Consider the following 16,357-nt stretch of genomic DNA (forward strand, 5'->3'; position numbering starts at 1 on the left):
AGTTTCTACTTCCGATTCATTAAAAAGCCAAAAGCTCAATTTAGATGATTACATCACACATATATATTAATTACAACTAGCAATGATATAAATGATAATCGTGGCTGCACTCCGTCGCTGGCTGAGTGATTTATCTCGCTTTGGACGAGACTGCGCTGACGGACTACAAACGCTAACCGGAAGTAGCTAAAAGTAGTGTTTTCTGTGCAGAGCTGCAAAAACTGCGGAGGTGAGTATTGACTGAAGGCAGTGCAAAGGTCGAAGTGGAAGCAGTAGGTGTCACGGTTGTTCTGTAAGTGTTTTAGTAAAAAATAAGAGTTAAAAATGATTAAAAAAAAAATAATTCCGAGATAAGCAAATCATCCCAGGCTGCAGGTACCGTTTCTAGGGACAGAAGCTGCACAGAGAAGCTGCTTTTTCCACCGTGGTTACAACTTGCAGCTCTATTACAATGCGACAGCGGGAGATAATTACGTGTTATTATTTTGTGCAGATTAGCGAACTTAATTTGCACTTGCTCCATTATGGCAGCCGGTTCTCAGAAAAGTTAGGGTTCACGCAAGTTTTAAGAGTTTAAGGAGTTTAGACTGAGGCATTAAAAGTCAGAATCTGGAGAATATTAGAAAAGTAGTGCATGACAGAATCGTTGCACTGCATTATAAACGGAAACTGATGATATACTAGGATTTCCCACACAGCTAGCGCTATAGTTTACATAGAATGGTCAGAAATAGAGGGGGAAACAATCCAGTCATATTAGGCAGGTCTCTGGGGGAAAATGCCTTATTTTCTTTAAATCAAATATCCAGTCATTGTTCAGCTGTGGCTCAGGTGGTCTACTGTCGGTGGATTTCGATATCTCAGACTAAAGCTTAGTGTCAGTCTTAATTGGAGTGTAAATGTGTGTGTGAATGTTAGATAGAAGTCACTTACATTTAAAAGAGTGTGTGTGTGTGTGTGTGTGTGTGTGTGTGTGTGTGTGTGTGTGTGTGAGAATGAGACATGCTGACTGACTGCTCAAGAAAAGTAGAAAATGGTAGTGGTCACCAGTGCTACACTACAGCCTCCTAGTAGCTGCACCTTTAATATAAATGTTAAAATCCTAGGTGATTTTCAGAAAACGACCACATTCTTAAGTTTTCATATTCACAAACTTGGGTGTCCATGACGCCCGGCCTTGTGCAGCATGAACAAGTCCATTTACCATTTATTAACCAAGGTGTATACTGAAGAACTTCTGTGCACAGCACACCTGAAGCAGCAGCAGCAGCATATCACACCAGGCGCCGCTCCTGTCAGCTAACAACAGGAAAATGAAGCTATAGTCCTTCATCTTATTTCTCTAATCCAATTCAAGGCTACAGTTGGGTCGGAGCCTATCCCAGTGAGAGTCACACTACACCATGGACAGGTCACCAATCTACCAGAGGGCTAACATATAGAGAAAAACGATTATTCATGTTTATTCACACAAAATCAGTTAAACTACCATCCATGTCTTTGGACTGTGCATTTGTTGAAGGATCAGGTATGACCTCTACTATCTGTTTCCACTTCCTCTTCTTCTCACACGAACAGATGAGACTTCCTCTTCGCTCCTTTTGCATCTTCAGGAGTGTAATCGCTCAGGGGCAAGCTGTGGACGTGCAGAGGCGAGGACTCAGCGGTGCAGCGATGCGTCTGGTGCAGTTTCGACGTCGTGGTGAAGAAGCAAGCATCAGGGTGGGAGTGGAGCAAGGTGAGGGGCACAGTGTGGTGGATCTGAAGGCATTTGACCCCTTGATGCCGTCAACAATGCGAGAGCTTCTGGAGCTGGGAGACAAGGGCCTGGAGTGTGCACAGAGGTATCAACAACTCTCTTCCATTAAGCCATTAATTAATACAACCATACTATTGCCTTATGCTCCTTCTACTCAAATGACTCAATCATCAGCTTATTTGATTACACTCATCTCAAATCATCATCATTTTAGTATTTTCAGTTAACACAATCTTCTTTCTCACATACGTCAACAAGCTTGGTCATCTGTTCAACTTCTGTTTTCCACATCATCTAAAACAAGTCTTCCTCATCATCATCCTCAGAGCTTTGGCGTCCGGTAAGTGTGTAGTAGACCGAGCAGACATCCAGCTGCTGTCTCCAGTGACAGGTCCAGAGAAGGTGGTATGTGTGGGTATGAACTACCGCGACCACTGCCTGGAACAAAATGCTCCAATCCCCAAAGAACCAATCATCTTCAACAAGTTTCCCAGCGCCATCACAGGGCCGTACGATGACATCATATTGCCCTCTGAGAGCCAGGTGAGGGCAAGACTGACAGAGGCCTTAATAGGAAGAACAATGCTAACTCAAAAGAAGTCAAAGTTATATCTAGAAAAAGACAAAAAATAAATACAATTCTTGTAAGATGATTGTTGAAGATCTCTGAGCAAAAACCACCACAAGAGCTATCACCTCTAGCTTTTATCAGCCTTGACTTCAAACAAGCCTGAAATCTCCGCTCTTATTATCCAGAATTACTCCCAAAGGAGTAACACATCTAATGTAGCCTTACAGACGACACAGACCCACGTTATCTGCGTTAAAGGCAGTGTGGTGTGCAGATAATAAAGGTCATCTTTGTCATATTTTTCAAATGGGTTGTGTTGTTCCTTAGTTCAAACACCAGAACTAATGAAGAGACTGCATTGAGCTGATAATGTTTGTTATCAAAGAGTCAGTGCACCCTGAGCTGTGTCTGTTTAGCCCAAGTCTGCACAGCTCACACACTTTGACCACTGCAGACAGACTGAAGTCAACTGCACGCGACCTTTTCTGCTGATCAGCAGCCTACATACTGATCTCAGAGTATGCGAATTGGATAGGATTGTGTAGAAGTGCATCTCTCTAGCTTTGAACTTCAAATCCCTTGAAAGTTGTCACATTAACATTTACTTTTAATGGAAAAATACTTTTACATGAGTGGTTAAAGGTTGAGTAGGTCACTGTTTAAAGTAGGAATCTGGTCTGGACAAGCCAGACTAGAGTGAAGAAAATACCAAAGTACTATAGAAAAGATTTGGGGGACTCCTTACGTTAGCCATTAAAAGTAGGCCCTGTGACATATTTCACATTTAGTGCCTGATTAAAATTTAACCAATCAAATTAATTCTTTTGTTTTCTTTGATAGATGTGAGCAGGACAATAATTTAACAGCACAACACTTGCATAAAAAAAACAAACAAGCTGTTTTTAGTATACTTTAATTTATTAATGCTAAAAAATACACATGTGATGCTTCTTGACGCCGTTTTTACATCATCTTGGCCTTTTGTGCGATTGAAGGAGGTGGACTGGGAGGTGGAGTTGGCCTTTGTGATAGGACGAAGAGGAAAACACATCAAGGTCAGCATCACAGCATCAATGAAGGCCGCGGTGCTTTCACGCTTGGCGAAGCAGCTGTTCTGACTTGATTTCCACTCCTCTTTCTATTAGGAGGAAGACGCTCTCTCCTACGTGGCCGGGTTCACCGTGGCCAATGACGTCAGCGCTCGTGACTGGCAGATGAAGCGTAATGGGAAGCAGTGGCTTCTAGGAAAGACATTTGACAGCTTCTGTCCTCTCGGCCCAGCCTTAGTAACCACTGACACCGTGACAGGTGAGAGAACGAGCATCCGCAGCAGGAAGCGTGAGGCTGAAAGGGGGAATTAAAGACAATCTGGTGACTCATGCAATTATCTGTGATTCCGTACGCCAGCAGCTTCACCGAGTTAACAAGCTGCAATTCAGTGAGGAAATGTTGTTTTTGTAGCTGATGGGAGCAGCATGAAAGCCCCAACCAGATGATAATGGTAACCATTAGGATTTCTAAAGGCTAAAAACATTCTTGTCAAATGTGGGCCATCATGTTTACGATTCACCACGGTTTAATTTCTGCTACCAACGGTTTAATAACAAAACAAAGAAATTCTTACTTCTATATGCAGACTAGAATATTCCTGCATCACATCATAATATCCATTTTCAAAGATGAGATGTTCACATAAAAATGTCCCGCGATGATTTTTGTGCTTAACAGGCGATCATCGCTGATATTTGCTTTTGGGTTACGGCCATTATTTGAGCTGACAAGTAAAAAACTCGCGTAAGATACTATAAATGGTTATTGTTACATGCAGTTGTGAAACATTGGGTACACATTCAGTAGCTTGTAAAAAAACATCTTTAACTGCAATAAATCTTCATCATTATGTTCTGTATGATTTTTTTTTTATTTTATTTTTTTTAATGAGCGCTACATTGTTGCTTCAGTTCATTCGTTCTGGCCGATCGTGGCTCAAGAGTTGGCAGTTCATCTTGTAATCGGAAGGTTGCCGGTTTGAGCCCCGGCTTGGACAGTCTCGGTCGTTGTGTCCTTGGGCAAGACACTTCACCCGTTGCCTACTGGTGGTGGTCAGAGGGCCCGGTGGCGCCAGTGTTCAGCAGCCTCGCCTCTGTCAGTGCGCCCCAGGGTGGCTGTGGCTACAATGTAGCTTACCATCACCAGTGTGTGAATGGGTGGATGACTGAATGTGTAAAGCGCTTTGGGGTCCTTGAGGACTAGTAAAGCGCTATATAAATACAGACCATTTACCATTCAGGCTTTCATTTGTGAATGTTACAAACGGCTCGTGGATGAAGACTAAATTTATTGAACTCAACAGTAAAGATGTAAATCCACATCAGTGCTGTAAAGCAGTCCGTATATGTCAGATGTTGTATGTGTGAATCACAGCTAAGCTGTAATATTGAAGTTTTTACAGATTTTTCACATTTGGTGTGACCAAAATTCACCAAAGTTAAATCAGCTCGAGCTCTCATTGGCGCTACATTCACAGATAATTTCTTGAGAACTGTGGATGCTAGACTGCTAACAAACAGACAAACAATCAGAACTGATGACATTCTCACTTTTTTCGGGGGAGAACAAAATAACCAAACGTTGTGATGTGGTGTGGAGATGGTGCAGGAGCAGAGCAGGGTAGCAGCGTGCCCACGTCTACGGAAGGTGACATTTAAATAGCCTCCGGATGGACCACAAGCCCAGATCATCACCCCTCCATCACCGTAGTTTAGAGCAGGGGTGGGCAACTCCAGGCCTTGAGGGCCGGTGTCCCTGCAGGTTTTAGATGTGTCCTTGAACCAACACAGCTGATTTAAATGGCTAAATTAGCTCCTCAACATGTCCTGAAGTTCTCCAGAGGCCTGGTAACGAACTAATCATGTGATTCAGGTGTGTTGACCCAAGGTGAGATCTAAAACCTGCAAGACACCGGCCCTCGAGGCCTGGAGTTGCCCACCCCTGGTTTACAGGGTGCTGATTTTACCAAACATGGTGCTGTGCATTACAGCCGGATGTCTCCACTTTTGTCTCATCTGGACATTGTTTCAGAAGTTTTTTGTTTATTGTTCAGATGCAACTTTGCAAAACTAAGCCGTGCTGACATGTCCTCTTCAGAGAAACGAGGCTTTTCTTTTATACAACACACTTGAAAAATGATTCAACACCGTCGCTGTCAAAGACCACGTCAGTCTAAGTTTAGTTAGAATGAAAATCGCTCTTTAAAGGTAGAGTGTGCTTGTCTGCCTGTTTGAAAATGATAATTACATAATTTTTATTATTAGTAATTACCCTCCACAAGTGTCGTTGTCCTCTTACTTTGGTTATTTGCGTGCAGGTAAAACAGAGGCAGCTGAGCAATTAAAACCCTCTACGGATGGGTGACAATTTAAAGGAAAAGCCTAGATGCTTGACCCCCCTGCAGGGAGAGGAGGTGGCTGTGTTATGCTGTCGGGGGCATTTTGAATGTATGAGTTTAGTCTGTGTAAACATCACTGCACAGAAGAAAGTTCTGAGTGATCACATGTATCCTATAGTGCACTGTTGAAAAGACAGTGCCCCCGTCTACAGGTCAGAAATGATATTTAAATGCTAAAACATAAAAACTGTTGTTATCCACGATGCAGATGTACTCTTGAAAAAATAATAGTGTGTTCATGACGGGTGGTCTAATAAATTTGTTTAGACTACTTTCCACCAGCTTCTTTAAAATAATAAAATTATTTCCCTACAAATTTGTCTCCTATCTTTAGGCCTAAAGTCACAAGTAGGAAACTACTTCATGTGTCATTTCTCCTTCAGATCCTCATAACTTGAGCATCCGCTGCCTGGTTAATGGAGACACGGTCCAGGACAGCAACACGGATCAGATCATCTTCAAGACAGCAGCGCTTGTCGCTTGGGTCTCAAAGTAAGTTCCATAAATGAGAAGTTCAGATACTGTGTGTTTATGTACTCATATACATAACAAAGTACTCTTTTCTGCTTGAGTAACTCAAGCTGAGAGTTCAGATTCCAGGAAGTTAAGAAATGAAGCCACAAAAAGTTGCCGACTCTGAGCTAAAATTACACGCTTCATTTAAGACTTATCCACCCCAACCGGCACCCTGACCAGCTGGAGCGTTCTCTGATCTGATTTGAGATTTTAAGACTACAACGCCTCTCCCACTCTCGCTCAACTTACTGGTGATAATGCCTGTGTTATTCTCTTAATAATGGCAGCCCACAGCACCTTTCACAGGATCTGTGCAGACAGCGGAATAATCTGTGGGAGATATTGTTTCGCATGCTCCGGCTTAATCTAAATTAATACTGAAATTATACTGCGCGACGACGAGAAAGAAAATCCTAATTTGCTGAAGTGATGGTAATTCTTCTGATATTCCACTCTGTGCTTTTTCCCCTATTGATAGGTTTGTGACATTGATTCCAGGCGATGTGTTTCTGACAGGAACTCCTCCAGGCGTGGGTGCATTTAGAAAGCCGCCCATCTTTCTCAAGGTGATTTTATAGTCTGACAAAAGTGAATTCGCAGCATGTACAGCTGGTCTGGACATGTTTTGTTACCAATGTGGTTTATGCCTCTATCAAACATGGTAAAAGTATTGAATAATGAGGTTGGTGTTTGCACAGGTAATATCTATCAGACTGCTTTTTCCCTTCTATTCTTATCTCTGTATGGTATCAAAGAAGGCTCGTTAACCCTCAGAAGTCTTACCCAAGAAGTGGCAGCAATATTGAAACCAGAGATTGTAGAAAGTCGGTGACATTCAAGAACTTTTGAGCCCAGTTCATGAAATCATGAAATGATCACCAATAAGTACAGGATACAGATGATTGACAGGGTACTAAATTAGAGCACAGGTGTCAACTCCAGTCCTCGAGGGCCAGTGTCCTGAAACCTTTACATGCATCCCTGCTGCAACACCTGAATAAATTTAGTAGATCATTAGCAAGACTCTTGAACTTGATTGCATGCTGAAGCAGCAATTCAGCCATTTGATTCATGCTACAGCAGCTCTTGAGTGAATGAACATGGTGCAATAAAAGCACTTTTTGAAGTACATTTTTCCAAACACTTACATATATATAAATGTGCTTGAGTAAACACACCTGAATAAAATTTACTAATTTTATTCAGGTGTGTTGCAGCAGAGACAGAAAAGTTTTAGGACACTGGCTCTCGAGGACTGTAGTTCAACACTCCTGCATTAGAGGGTTAGGAAGGTCGCTCACAACCAACCATCAGCAACAAAGTAATATGCAGGGCTCAAGTAATCAGAAGTGATAACAAGACCTTATCTCTAGGTTTTGGAAACAAAAGTCGACGTCAGACCAAATGTGAAAATCTGTAAAGAAAATTGTGTTACCCACAATTTTTTATGAGTCGTCTTCAAACTTCACAACAATATACCAGGCCTTGGGGGTCATGAGTACCTAGGTTGAATAAGTATTTGACCATGAAAACATTTTTCAAGAAATCATAAATAATGAGTAACATATCACGTGAAAGGGCATAGAGGGAGCTGTATAACACACTTTATTTTTTCAATAACATCCTACGATGTCACAATGATAATATAACAGGCTGACATCATCATTTTGTAATAAAAACATAATAAAACATCAAAGTTGTAGTATAGCATTTGCCCTTTGGGGGCAGTTGTGCTCTCTGAGTGCTCTTGTTTTATTTGTTCCCTTATTGCTAAGATTTGGGAGAATAATTTAATAAAACACTACGGTATCAATTTCAAACTCCTACGCCGCCTCGTTCTCGAGTCATCGCATTCACAAACATGCGTGTCCACGACACCTGCTCATCCTGTGGGGCGATGGTAATACAGCATGAGCCGTACAGCTGAGGGGTGAAGAAAGAAAAAATGGCTCTTTCAGAGTACCTAAGTTGAGAATTTGGCTTCAGGTTAAATTTGAGGGTTGAAACTGATGATGATTTAAGATCTCAGAGGGTTAATGTTGTCATCTCAGGCGCTTACAGTCACGTGGAAAAGAAAGTCTCCTGTGATGACTTTCTTTTCCACGTGTGAGCACAGAATCTCCACACATCTGTTCAAACCTTTGGTTTACAAAGGTCGGCCAATCAGAATAAAGCCTTAGGTCACACATAAGTAAATTGATTGTAGACGACAGTAGGTCACTAATGGCCAGGCTCTGGTTGCCTAGGTAACCATCTAATGAACATGCCACTCCCTCATATGAGAAGCAGTGGTTTTGGATGTGAGGCCAGCAAAGCTGAGCCAACTCAGGACCTGCCTACTTAGCATTGCTAACACTTATTTTTTCTGTTGTTGCTGCAAGTCGCTTAATTTCATTGACATTTTGTGGTTGTTATATTGCTGCAAGGCTCTTCCTGGAGAAAGAAGCTAAAACAGAAAACAAAAATTAAACTGTGAATCAATGCAAAGCCACTTTAGTAAAGGCAAAGAATTTAAAAAACGTAGCTGAAAAGAGGCATAAAAGGACTATATTGTCCTTTCCCCCATTAATTACTAACAGATAATAAGGCAGTGATTTGAAATGTGTTTTTTTAATTAAGTGTTAAAACATTTTTTTTTTCTTCCAGAAGGGGGACGTGGTGGAGTGCCAGATAGAACAATTAGGTTCTATAATCAACAAAGTGGTGTAAACCCTGGGAAGAGAATCCATGAATGAACATCAGCCGCTGAACTGCACCTTCTGATCACCCTCACAATGAATTACTATTCAAATAGTTTTTTTCCCCCTTTTACATAATGTGAAAAAACCATCAGGAGATATGTAAAACTCCCTGATGAATGTTTTATTCATGATACTTCAGTAATTGTGAGGAGAGAAAATGTGTTATTTTCTTTTACTACACAAAACAAAGTAATTATGTGACTCAACCTCAGAGTGATCACGAGCTGTAAAAAATACCCTCCGTCAGCAGCCGCCCACTCGTGCTGTGCAGAAGAAACCGTGAACCTACTGATTTTTCTTTTTATGTGAAAATAAAAAAGTATTTTGACACTGACGTAAAAAGTATTTCTAATTATGATTTAATATTCAGGATCAAAGACTGCGTGTAAAACTTCAGTCAGAAGTGAAAGAACATCATCTTTCCCATAAAAGAAGGAAAACAGATTACTAGATGTGTGGAAATTAATGAAATTACAAAATGCTGCTTCCAACTGTGTGTTTTGTTTGTTTTTTGGTTTTTTTACTTCGATCTGTGTTTCGACTCATGTAGCAGCTTTTAAATATGTCTGACAGAGCTTCAAGGATGGATTCAGTGTACTTGTTTACAATTTGCAGCAGTGTGACATGTTGACATCCTCAAACTGGCAGCTACGTTTCGACCACTGTATCCCTTATAATTTGTAAACTGCTCCAGTTTAAGATTAGTTAGCTTTTTGTTGAACATATATGGTGCAAAGTGGAGTGCTTTGCAGCTCAGTGTCTCGCTAACCTCAAAATACCCTACAAAAAAACCTCAGCCTCAGGCAATCTTCACAAGTCACAGAGGAGATTTTCATCTCATCCAAGGATGTTACGTGATTGGTTTGTCTGTTTGCCAAGAGGATTACTAAACAAGTTATGAAAAGATCTGCATGAAAGTGTTTACTGAAGGCGGGGATTGGCCCAAGATAAACCTTTGGAGTTAATCTGGATCCACGAGTTTGTGGAAGGACCCTTTAAAGGAAATTTTGGAGACACTGTTTGAAGTTCTTGAGAAAACAAACCCAGATCCATCTATTATTCTGGATCCGCAGAGGGAATCTTCAGCACTCTTCTAGTTTTTTATTATGAAGACTAAAGGAACACCTCGAATATGAAATCAGACTTACATATTCACAGAAATTAATGGAAAAAAATGCTAAATTAGTACACCCCCACTGGCAACTGTATAATAATTATAATAACTCAGAAAAAAAGTATTTTGCATCGTCTGAATTGCGACTTCAAAATGCCACAGCCAATCAATCCCTATCCTGTTTTTTGTTTGTTTTTAAAGGTGTTCATGATTTTCTTTTTTCCACGTGAGAGCAGCTCACATGGAAAACAGTCCTCAAAACTCACATTTCTTATTATGCAAATCCTCTGTTTTAAGTCTCGGTAGCTGCTCTTAAACAGATACTCAAACGCAAACCTTCTAATTTAATTTCTGTTCCGAGTGGGCCACGGCTACAGGCCAGTTCCACAACTATTTAGGACTCAGTATCCTCAGCTCAACACTAGAGGGCAGTAGATTCTCACGGCCGATGGCAGCTCAACCACTGCGGCTGTGGTCTGTGCTCGCTGAAGGAGTAAAAACAGCTGCACTGGCATGTGACTGTACAAACAGTCAGCTGTGAACGCCAAAATACAGAGGCCTCCAAGTCCCCATTAAAGCAAGCCATCGATTTGTCTCTGCATCTTAATGTCAAAAGGTCTACGTCAGACATACAGACTCTCCAGAGGTCTGACTCAGCACTGAATGATCTATGTCCAGAAGGAGAGCAGCTCAGAACCATGGCTGTGTGCAAGAGACTAACTAATAACTAATAAACTACTTTAAAGGGCTGTAAATGGCCTGCATTTGTATAGCGCTTTACTCAGTCCCTAAGGACCCCAAAGCGCTTTACACTACATTCAGTCATTCACCCATTCACACACACATTCACACACTGGCAATGGCAAGCTACATTGTAGCCACAGGTGCCCTGGGGCGCACTGACAGAGGCGAGCTGTAGTTGGTTTCGTTTGTACACAGTGAACTTTTTGCACTTTTGTTCAAGTCATGATGACACAGGAACTTTTATTTGAGTATAAAGAACCAAACAAACATTTTCTCACGGAACAGACAAAACTTGATGCATCCTTCGTTACAACATAAACATGCGTGGATGCGCAAACTGTACCAACGAGCGTCATCCTACAGCGAGTCCTCACAACTGATTACAGGGACTTAATAATCCTCCTCTCCTGCGGCTTTATGCAAATGCTATTACTAAAGATAAACTTAAAATCAATGTCTCATCACTGAAAAATCAAAATGCAATTAACCTAAAGACACCAGCGTCCTGGCTCAGCATGCATCTGTTTTAACTGAACACGGGCTCCCTTGATACAAACAGAGGATGAGGTCAGACTCTGCAAGAAAACAAAGCCGCGTTGAAGCCTTGAGTCATGCTGCTCAGTTAAATGTATTAATTGTAGAGGTACTGAGAGATGAAGCGGTGCAGTTTCTGCCTGTTTTCTGACAACTGGAACAAAGGACTAACAGCCAGGAAGACGCCTCCCTTCTGCCACTCCTCCAAGAGGACCTGAATTGAAAATAACGAGCAGAAACACAGATACGTTAGTAGCATCGCAACCACAGTGCTTATTATTTAGTAACCTTTATTTGAACAAAGTGAGTGCGCAGCTTTTTTTCTTATCTTCATCAAAGCGCTTCCTGCACAAGGCTGAATAAAAAACAGTGAGGTAATAAGACGGATAAAAACAAAAAGCTCCCAAAGCAACAACGCTTCAAAAATGAAAGAGAAAAACAAAGCTACAGATTTCACATAAACAACATCACCTAATTCACTTAGCAAGGTCTGAAATAATGAGGCCAAATGAAAGAGGCAAACTTAAGATTGTGTTGTCCTTCCTTTTTCTTTTAAAGTTTCCTAAAAACTAGAAGCACATTTCCTGTTTGCTTCAACTTGGAGATCTTAGAATTCCCCCTGCCTTACCATCGGAGGCTTAAGATGAAGAAAAGGTCCATTTCTGACTGATAACCTCAATAATAAACTTAATAATTGCCTCTTGAGATGTTTGCAGATAAATGGGTCAATGATGCTCTATTTTTAAAAAGACCGCGATTCCCAACCCGCAGACTGAAAGAGAAGACTGATGGGAGCAGACACTTTGCCTGCCGAGTTGAAAGGCTGGTGTAGTGGTAGAGTAGGGATAAAAATGTTGCTTCTTTGCTCTTTCTTCTGAAAATCATACCTCCTACAACAAAAGGTAAAAGTAAGTAACATTCATTTATACGGTGCTTTTGACTCCTTTACATGAATAAAACCAACACTAAACAAAAGCTACACAATAAATCATTCTGGAAAATCCTGCGTTTCTGTTCAGATTTCGGAGTTTAAGTTGGTGCCCTTCTTTCTCTTCAATATTTCCTGCTGCTGTTTGCAGAATCACAGCAGATGGAGATAAGAGAGGCTCATATTCATCTGCAAGACAAACCATTTGCTGTGTTCCAACTTTCATTTTATGAAAAGAAAAAAAAAACAAAAAAAAACATCCGCAGACTTGAAAGCTGCAGCAGCATGATAATCTATCACAATATACATGAGGCCTTTATCCAGTCTCATCAAAGTTTCTGTTTAATCCAGAGTTCACTGTGCCCTGGTGGAGTGCTTTCATATCAGGTCATCTCACACCCAACGGGAAGAAAGAGAAATGTGCCACAGAGGATTCCTCAAAAAAACAAGTTTTGTTGCTTCATACACTCCAGCAAAATATGCAGCATAATGTCCTTCAGTGAGATCAAAACAATGCTTCATTGTTAAAATAAGTCCTATTCCGCGTATAACTCCTGCACTCCACAACATGTGGCTTTTTCAAGGTTACGTTCTTATTACTGAAAGGAGTCTAGTAGTTTTAAATTCTTCCGGGTAGAAAAACCTGTAATCACAAATCACTTTTTATAAGGGGGTCATATATTTAGCGTGTAAAGTCTCAAGGAACTGCAGCTGTGAAATGAATGCAGTAAAAATTATGATATTTGAAGTTTCGAGATGGAAGGATTAGAGTGATGCATCATTGATCCCAACCAACCAACATTTAGAGGAGCCTTTTCCACATAGAAGCTGAACCGCAGCACATCTACAGAGATCGAAAGATGTTTTAATCTTTAGTCCAAACTTAGAATGGGAGAAAATGTAAAAACAGAAATAGACTGTGATAGCAGCATTACAGGTTCATTTAAAAACAGTGAGGTTATAATGAGACACTATTATTGATTGTTCTATCGATCATTTTACTTCCAACTGTGAATTAGAGAGTTTATTAGAGCCTTATAAATATGGGACTGTAAACACTGATCTCATGTGTAAATGCTGCTTTAAAACTTCTCAGTGCAACCCTACCAAAAATGGCACCGGCACAGGGACCTCTGGGGTGGGAAAGGTTAAAGACCTGAATGTCAAATGTAAACCACTTTGTCACAGTTAAGAGACCTCAACCTGTCTGCGCTACTTTTTTCCATTTCCTAATTTTAAATAACTCATGTCTTTGGCTCAGTGAATTCTCTTTATGAACTGACATTTCTGCCTCCTACATGATTGGATTTGGTTGGTTCCAGCCAGGCAGAGAGGCTTCCTATTGCATCAAACATCAGGTTTCTGTTCACAGCCACTGAAAAATGCCACCAGTTTGATTGATTAATAGTGATTTGGAGATCACTTCAACTTTTTGAGAGTTGGATAGCACCTCAACTTTGAGTCCTGAGTGGAGCTATAATTTCTGGCACACAGGCAGATTTGGACAGAGACACACACACACACACACACACACACACACACACACACACACACACACACACACACACACACACACACACACACACACACACACACACACACACACACACACACAGGCTGTCACTCACCCCCAGGTCTATTAGTGTTCTGACTGCAGTGTGCGCCGCCTCCTCTGAGCAGCTCTCTGTGAGATACAGCAAAAAGACGCACATGAAACAAAAGAACAGACAGATATCCAATATAGAAAAAGCAGGTTGGGATAGGAGAACAAAGCCATACCAGTGGGACTGTATTTTTTTTCAGAGTGTAACATTGTAGGGTCATTTGGGTATTTTCTGGTTATCTTTTATGGTGTTTTTTTTTTAAACAAGGAGGATAGCATGTGATGGGAGTGAAAGGAGCTGTTTTTCTTCTCTGGTCTACGTACCTTTGTTACAACACACACTGAATCAGTTTTTTAAAAAAAAGGCAAGGTGACAAGCTTTTAAAGTTTTGACACAAAAATGGAAGATCTTTGTGAGTTTTTTTTTTTTCCAGAGGGATGTCAGGTTGAACTCACCATAGTGCTGTTTCTTCTTATTTGCTGTGTCACAAAGATGTGAGTGTATTTGAGCCACGAACTCAGCTTCTGCAGCAGGAAAGACATGAAAATGGAGGCAATTATTCAAGCGAAACAAAGCGAGAACAATCTGCTAAGATAAAGCCATCTTATTATAAAAGCTACTAGATAAAAGCTCTTTGATTCGTCCTGTAAAAGCAAAAACCATATCTGATTTTAATTTTGCTTGTATCCCCTTCAAGGTCCTCTCCTTGGTCACCTCTGCATTGAGTTTGTGGGAAAGGAAGATGTCACTAGAAGCTAAATCTGGCGAATGGGGGCGGGGAGTGTAAGTGGCTATAGTGTTGTGTGGCCAAAAGCACACCCTGCAGCTCGGGTCATTGGTGCTTAATGCTCACTCTCAGATGTTACAGGGTGATATAGTAGAACTCTGCACTCACAATATGAACATGGGGGATAAATTAATAAGGTACATCACTGTTAACGTGGAAAAAAAAAGAACAATGTGCGTGCTTCACATTCTGTTTTTGACCTGATGGTCTTTCTTGGGCCTGGAAAAATCCAACTCCTCCAATAAAGACTGCTGTTTGGTCTTTGGGTTGTGGCTGGAGAACCAGCTCTGATCACTGGTGATTATCTTCAACACAGAAGGGAGTTCAATTTATGGCAAAAGTTGATTTTTGTGCTCTGGTTTTAGGTTTCTGGAACATTTTTAAATGTACATGGGAAAATGGTCAGAATGGCATTTCTAGTTGAAGCAGTGAGTGCTTCACTGTGAGAAAACACTGCAGTGCAGAGGTTCCCACATATTAAAACAGCACTTTGTTTTCATTGATTAATTTTTGCTCTTTTGGGAGTCCACTTGATGTGGATTCGACAGTCAAAGGTTTTGTTTAGGCAACACGGCATTTCTACACCACTAATCAAGAGAAATGAAAAACTGTTGAGATAAATGACCATTTAAAATAAAAAAAATACTTAATGCATAATTAGTTTGAAATGCTTTGATTGCATATTAACAATTAAGGGTTTTTATAATTTTAGTGACTATTTGTAGCTGACCTGCAGTACCTTCATGGCCACTAGGGGGCTGCAGACCACACCTTGGAAATTGCTGTTGCAGGTGAGTTTAAATCAGTATAGTTTTGGTTTTCAAAACATGAAAAATGTCACCAGCATTCACTGCATGCATCGATACTAGAGTAGGCCTGACTGAAAAGTCACTCTAATACCAGATCACGAGATTGCCAAATTACTCGTAACCACAAAAGGAATTTATGACCTATCTAATGTTTACCACCCCACATTGAACACAGGTGACCAGCTTCCCTTAAACAGTGTCCACATACCAGCCAGAGGCATCTCAAAGAGATCCAGCCCCATAGTGGTCCAGCATAGCGCCCTGAGATGTCCAGCTAGCATTCTGCAGAGGAAGAACAGCATCTCTGGACAGTGACTTGGCTGTCGTATCTAGAAGAAGTTGACACAGGCCACGAAGGACACATAAGAGTAAATCAGAATGAGGCAGTGAAGAGTTGAAAGATTATTTTCTACTACAATACCACATACTTAAACTCACTGTCAGGAGGACGATGCACAGCTCTGGGATGTGATATTACTCAAAATAAACTGTTGACTCGCTGAGGCTTGAATATTTGAAGGCAACATATTTTTATGAGAGTGCTGCTGATGTACTGTTTGTAGAAGAAAATCGCAGTGGATAATAAATACATCCAAGACTATTAACGGTACGACAGAAGGAGCCCAATTACTTCTGCCAAGTAAGCCGTGTGATTGGTTTGGTTTGTTGGTCCGTTTTTAGCAGGATTACTCAAAAAGTTTTGGACAGATCTGCATGAAAACTTCACAAAAGTGGGGCTTGGCCCAACTTAGAAATGATTAACATTTGGAGTCGATACCAATATGGATCTGAATTCAAGGAT

At 40.9% G+C, this 16,357-nt stretch overlaps 2 protein-coding genes across 13 annotated transcripts in view; one reads left to right on the top strand and one right to left on the bottom strand.

Moving 5' to 3' along the window:
• The first annotated feature begins 74 nt into the window (after window positions 1-74).
• On the top strand, window positions 75-9,526 carry fahd2a (fumarylacetoacetate hydrolase domain containing 2A). 2 transcript variants are annotated; one of them, XM_026187444.1, is made up of 8 exons: window positions 75-292; window positions 1,579-1,844; window positions 2,086-2,302; window positions 3,326-3,385; window positions 3,476-3,638; window positions 6,162-6,270; window positions 6,773-6,860; window positions 8,941-9,526. In XM_026187444.1, exons 2-8 carry the CDS (start codon window positions 1,579-1,581, stop codon window positions 9,001-9,003), a joined length of 966 nt encoding a protein of 321 aa, XP_026043229.1. In that variant the 5' UTR covers window positions 75-292; the 3' UTR covers window positions 9,004-9,526. The 2 variants fall into 2 exon arrangements, with proteins under 2 accessions (XP_026043229.1, XP_026043230.1); XM_026187445.1 differs by having other exon boundaries at window positions 75-229.
• A 1,587-nt stretch (window positions 9,527-11,113) lies between these two features.
• The window catches only part of gpat2 (glycerol-3-phosphate acyltransferase 2, mitochondrial), a 184,977-nt gene continuing 179,733 nt past the window's right edge, over window positions 11,114-16,357 (bottom strand). For all 11 annotated transcript variants that reach the window (XM_026187658.1, XM_026187665.1, XM_026187664.1 and 8 more), the window contains 4 exons: window positions 15,764-15,884; window positions 14,415-14,483; window positions 13,984-14,039; window positions 11,114-11,641 (listed from right to left, as the gene is read on the bottom strand). In XM_026187658.1, the coding sequence (XP_026043443.1) occupies window positions 11,525-11,641; window positions 13,984-14,039; window positions 14,415-14,483; window positions 15,764-15,884 (363 nt within the window). In that variant the 3' untranslated portion in view covers window positions 11,114-11,524. The remainder of the gene's footprint in view (window positions 11,642-13,983; window positions 14,040-14,414; window positions 14,484-15,763; window positions 15,885-16,357) is intronic.

The sequence above is a fragment of the Astatotilapia calliptera genome, chromosome 12 (assembly GCF_900246225.1).
Source record: "Astatotilapia calliptera chromosome 12, fAstCal1.2, whole genome shotgun sequence".
NCBI classification, from domain to species: Eukaryota; Metazoa; Chordata; class Actinopteri; order Cichliformes; family Cichlidae; genus Astatotilapia; species Astatotilapia calliptera.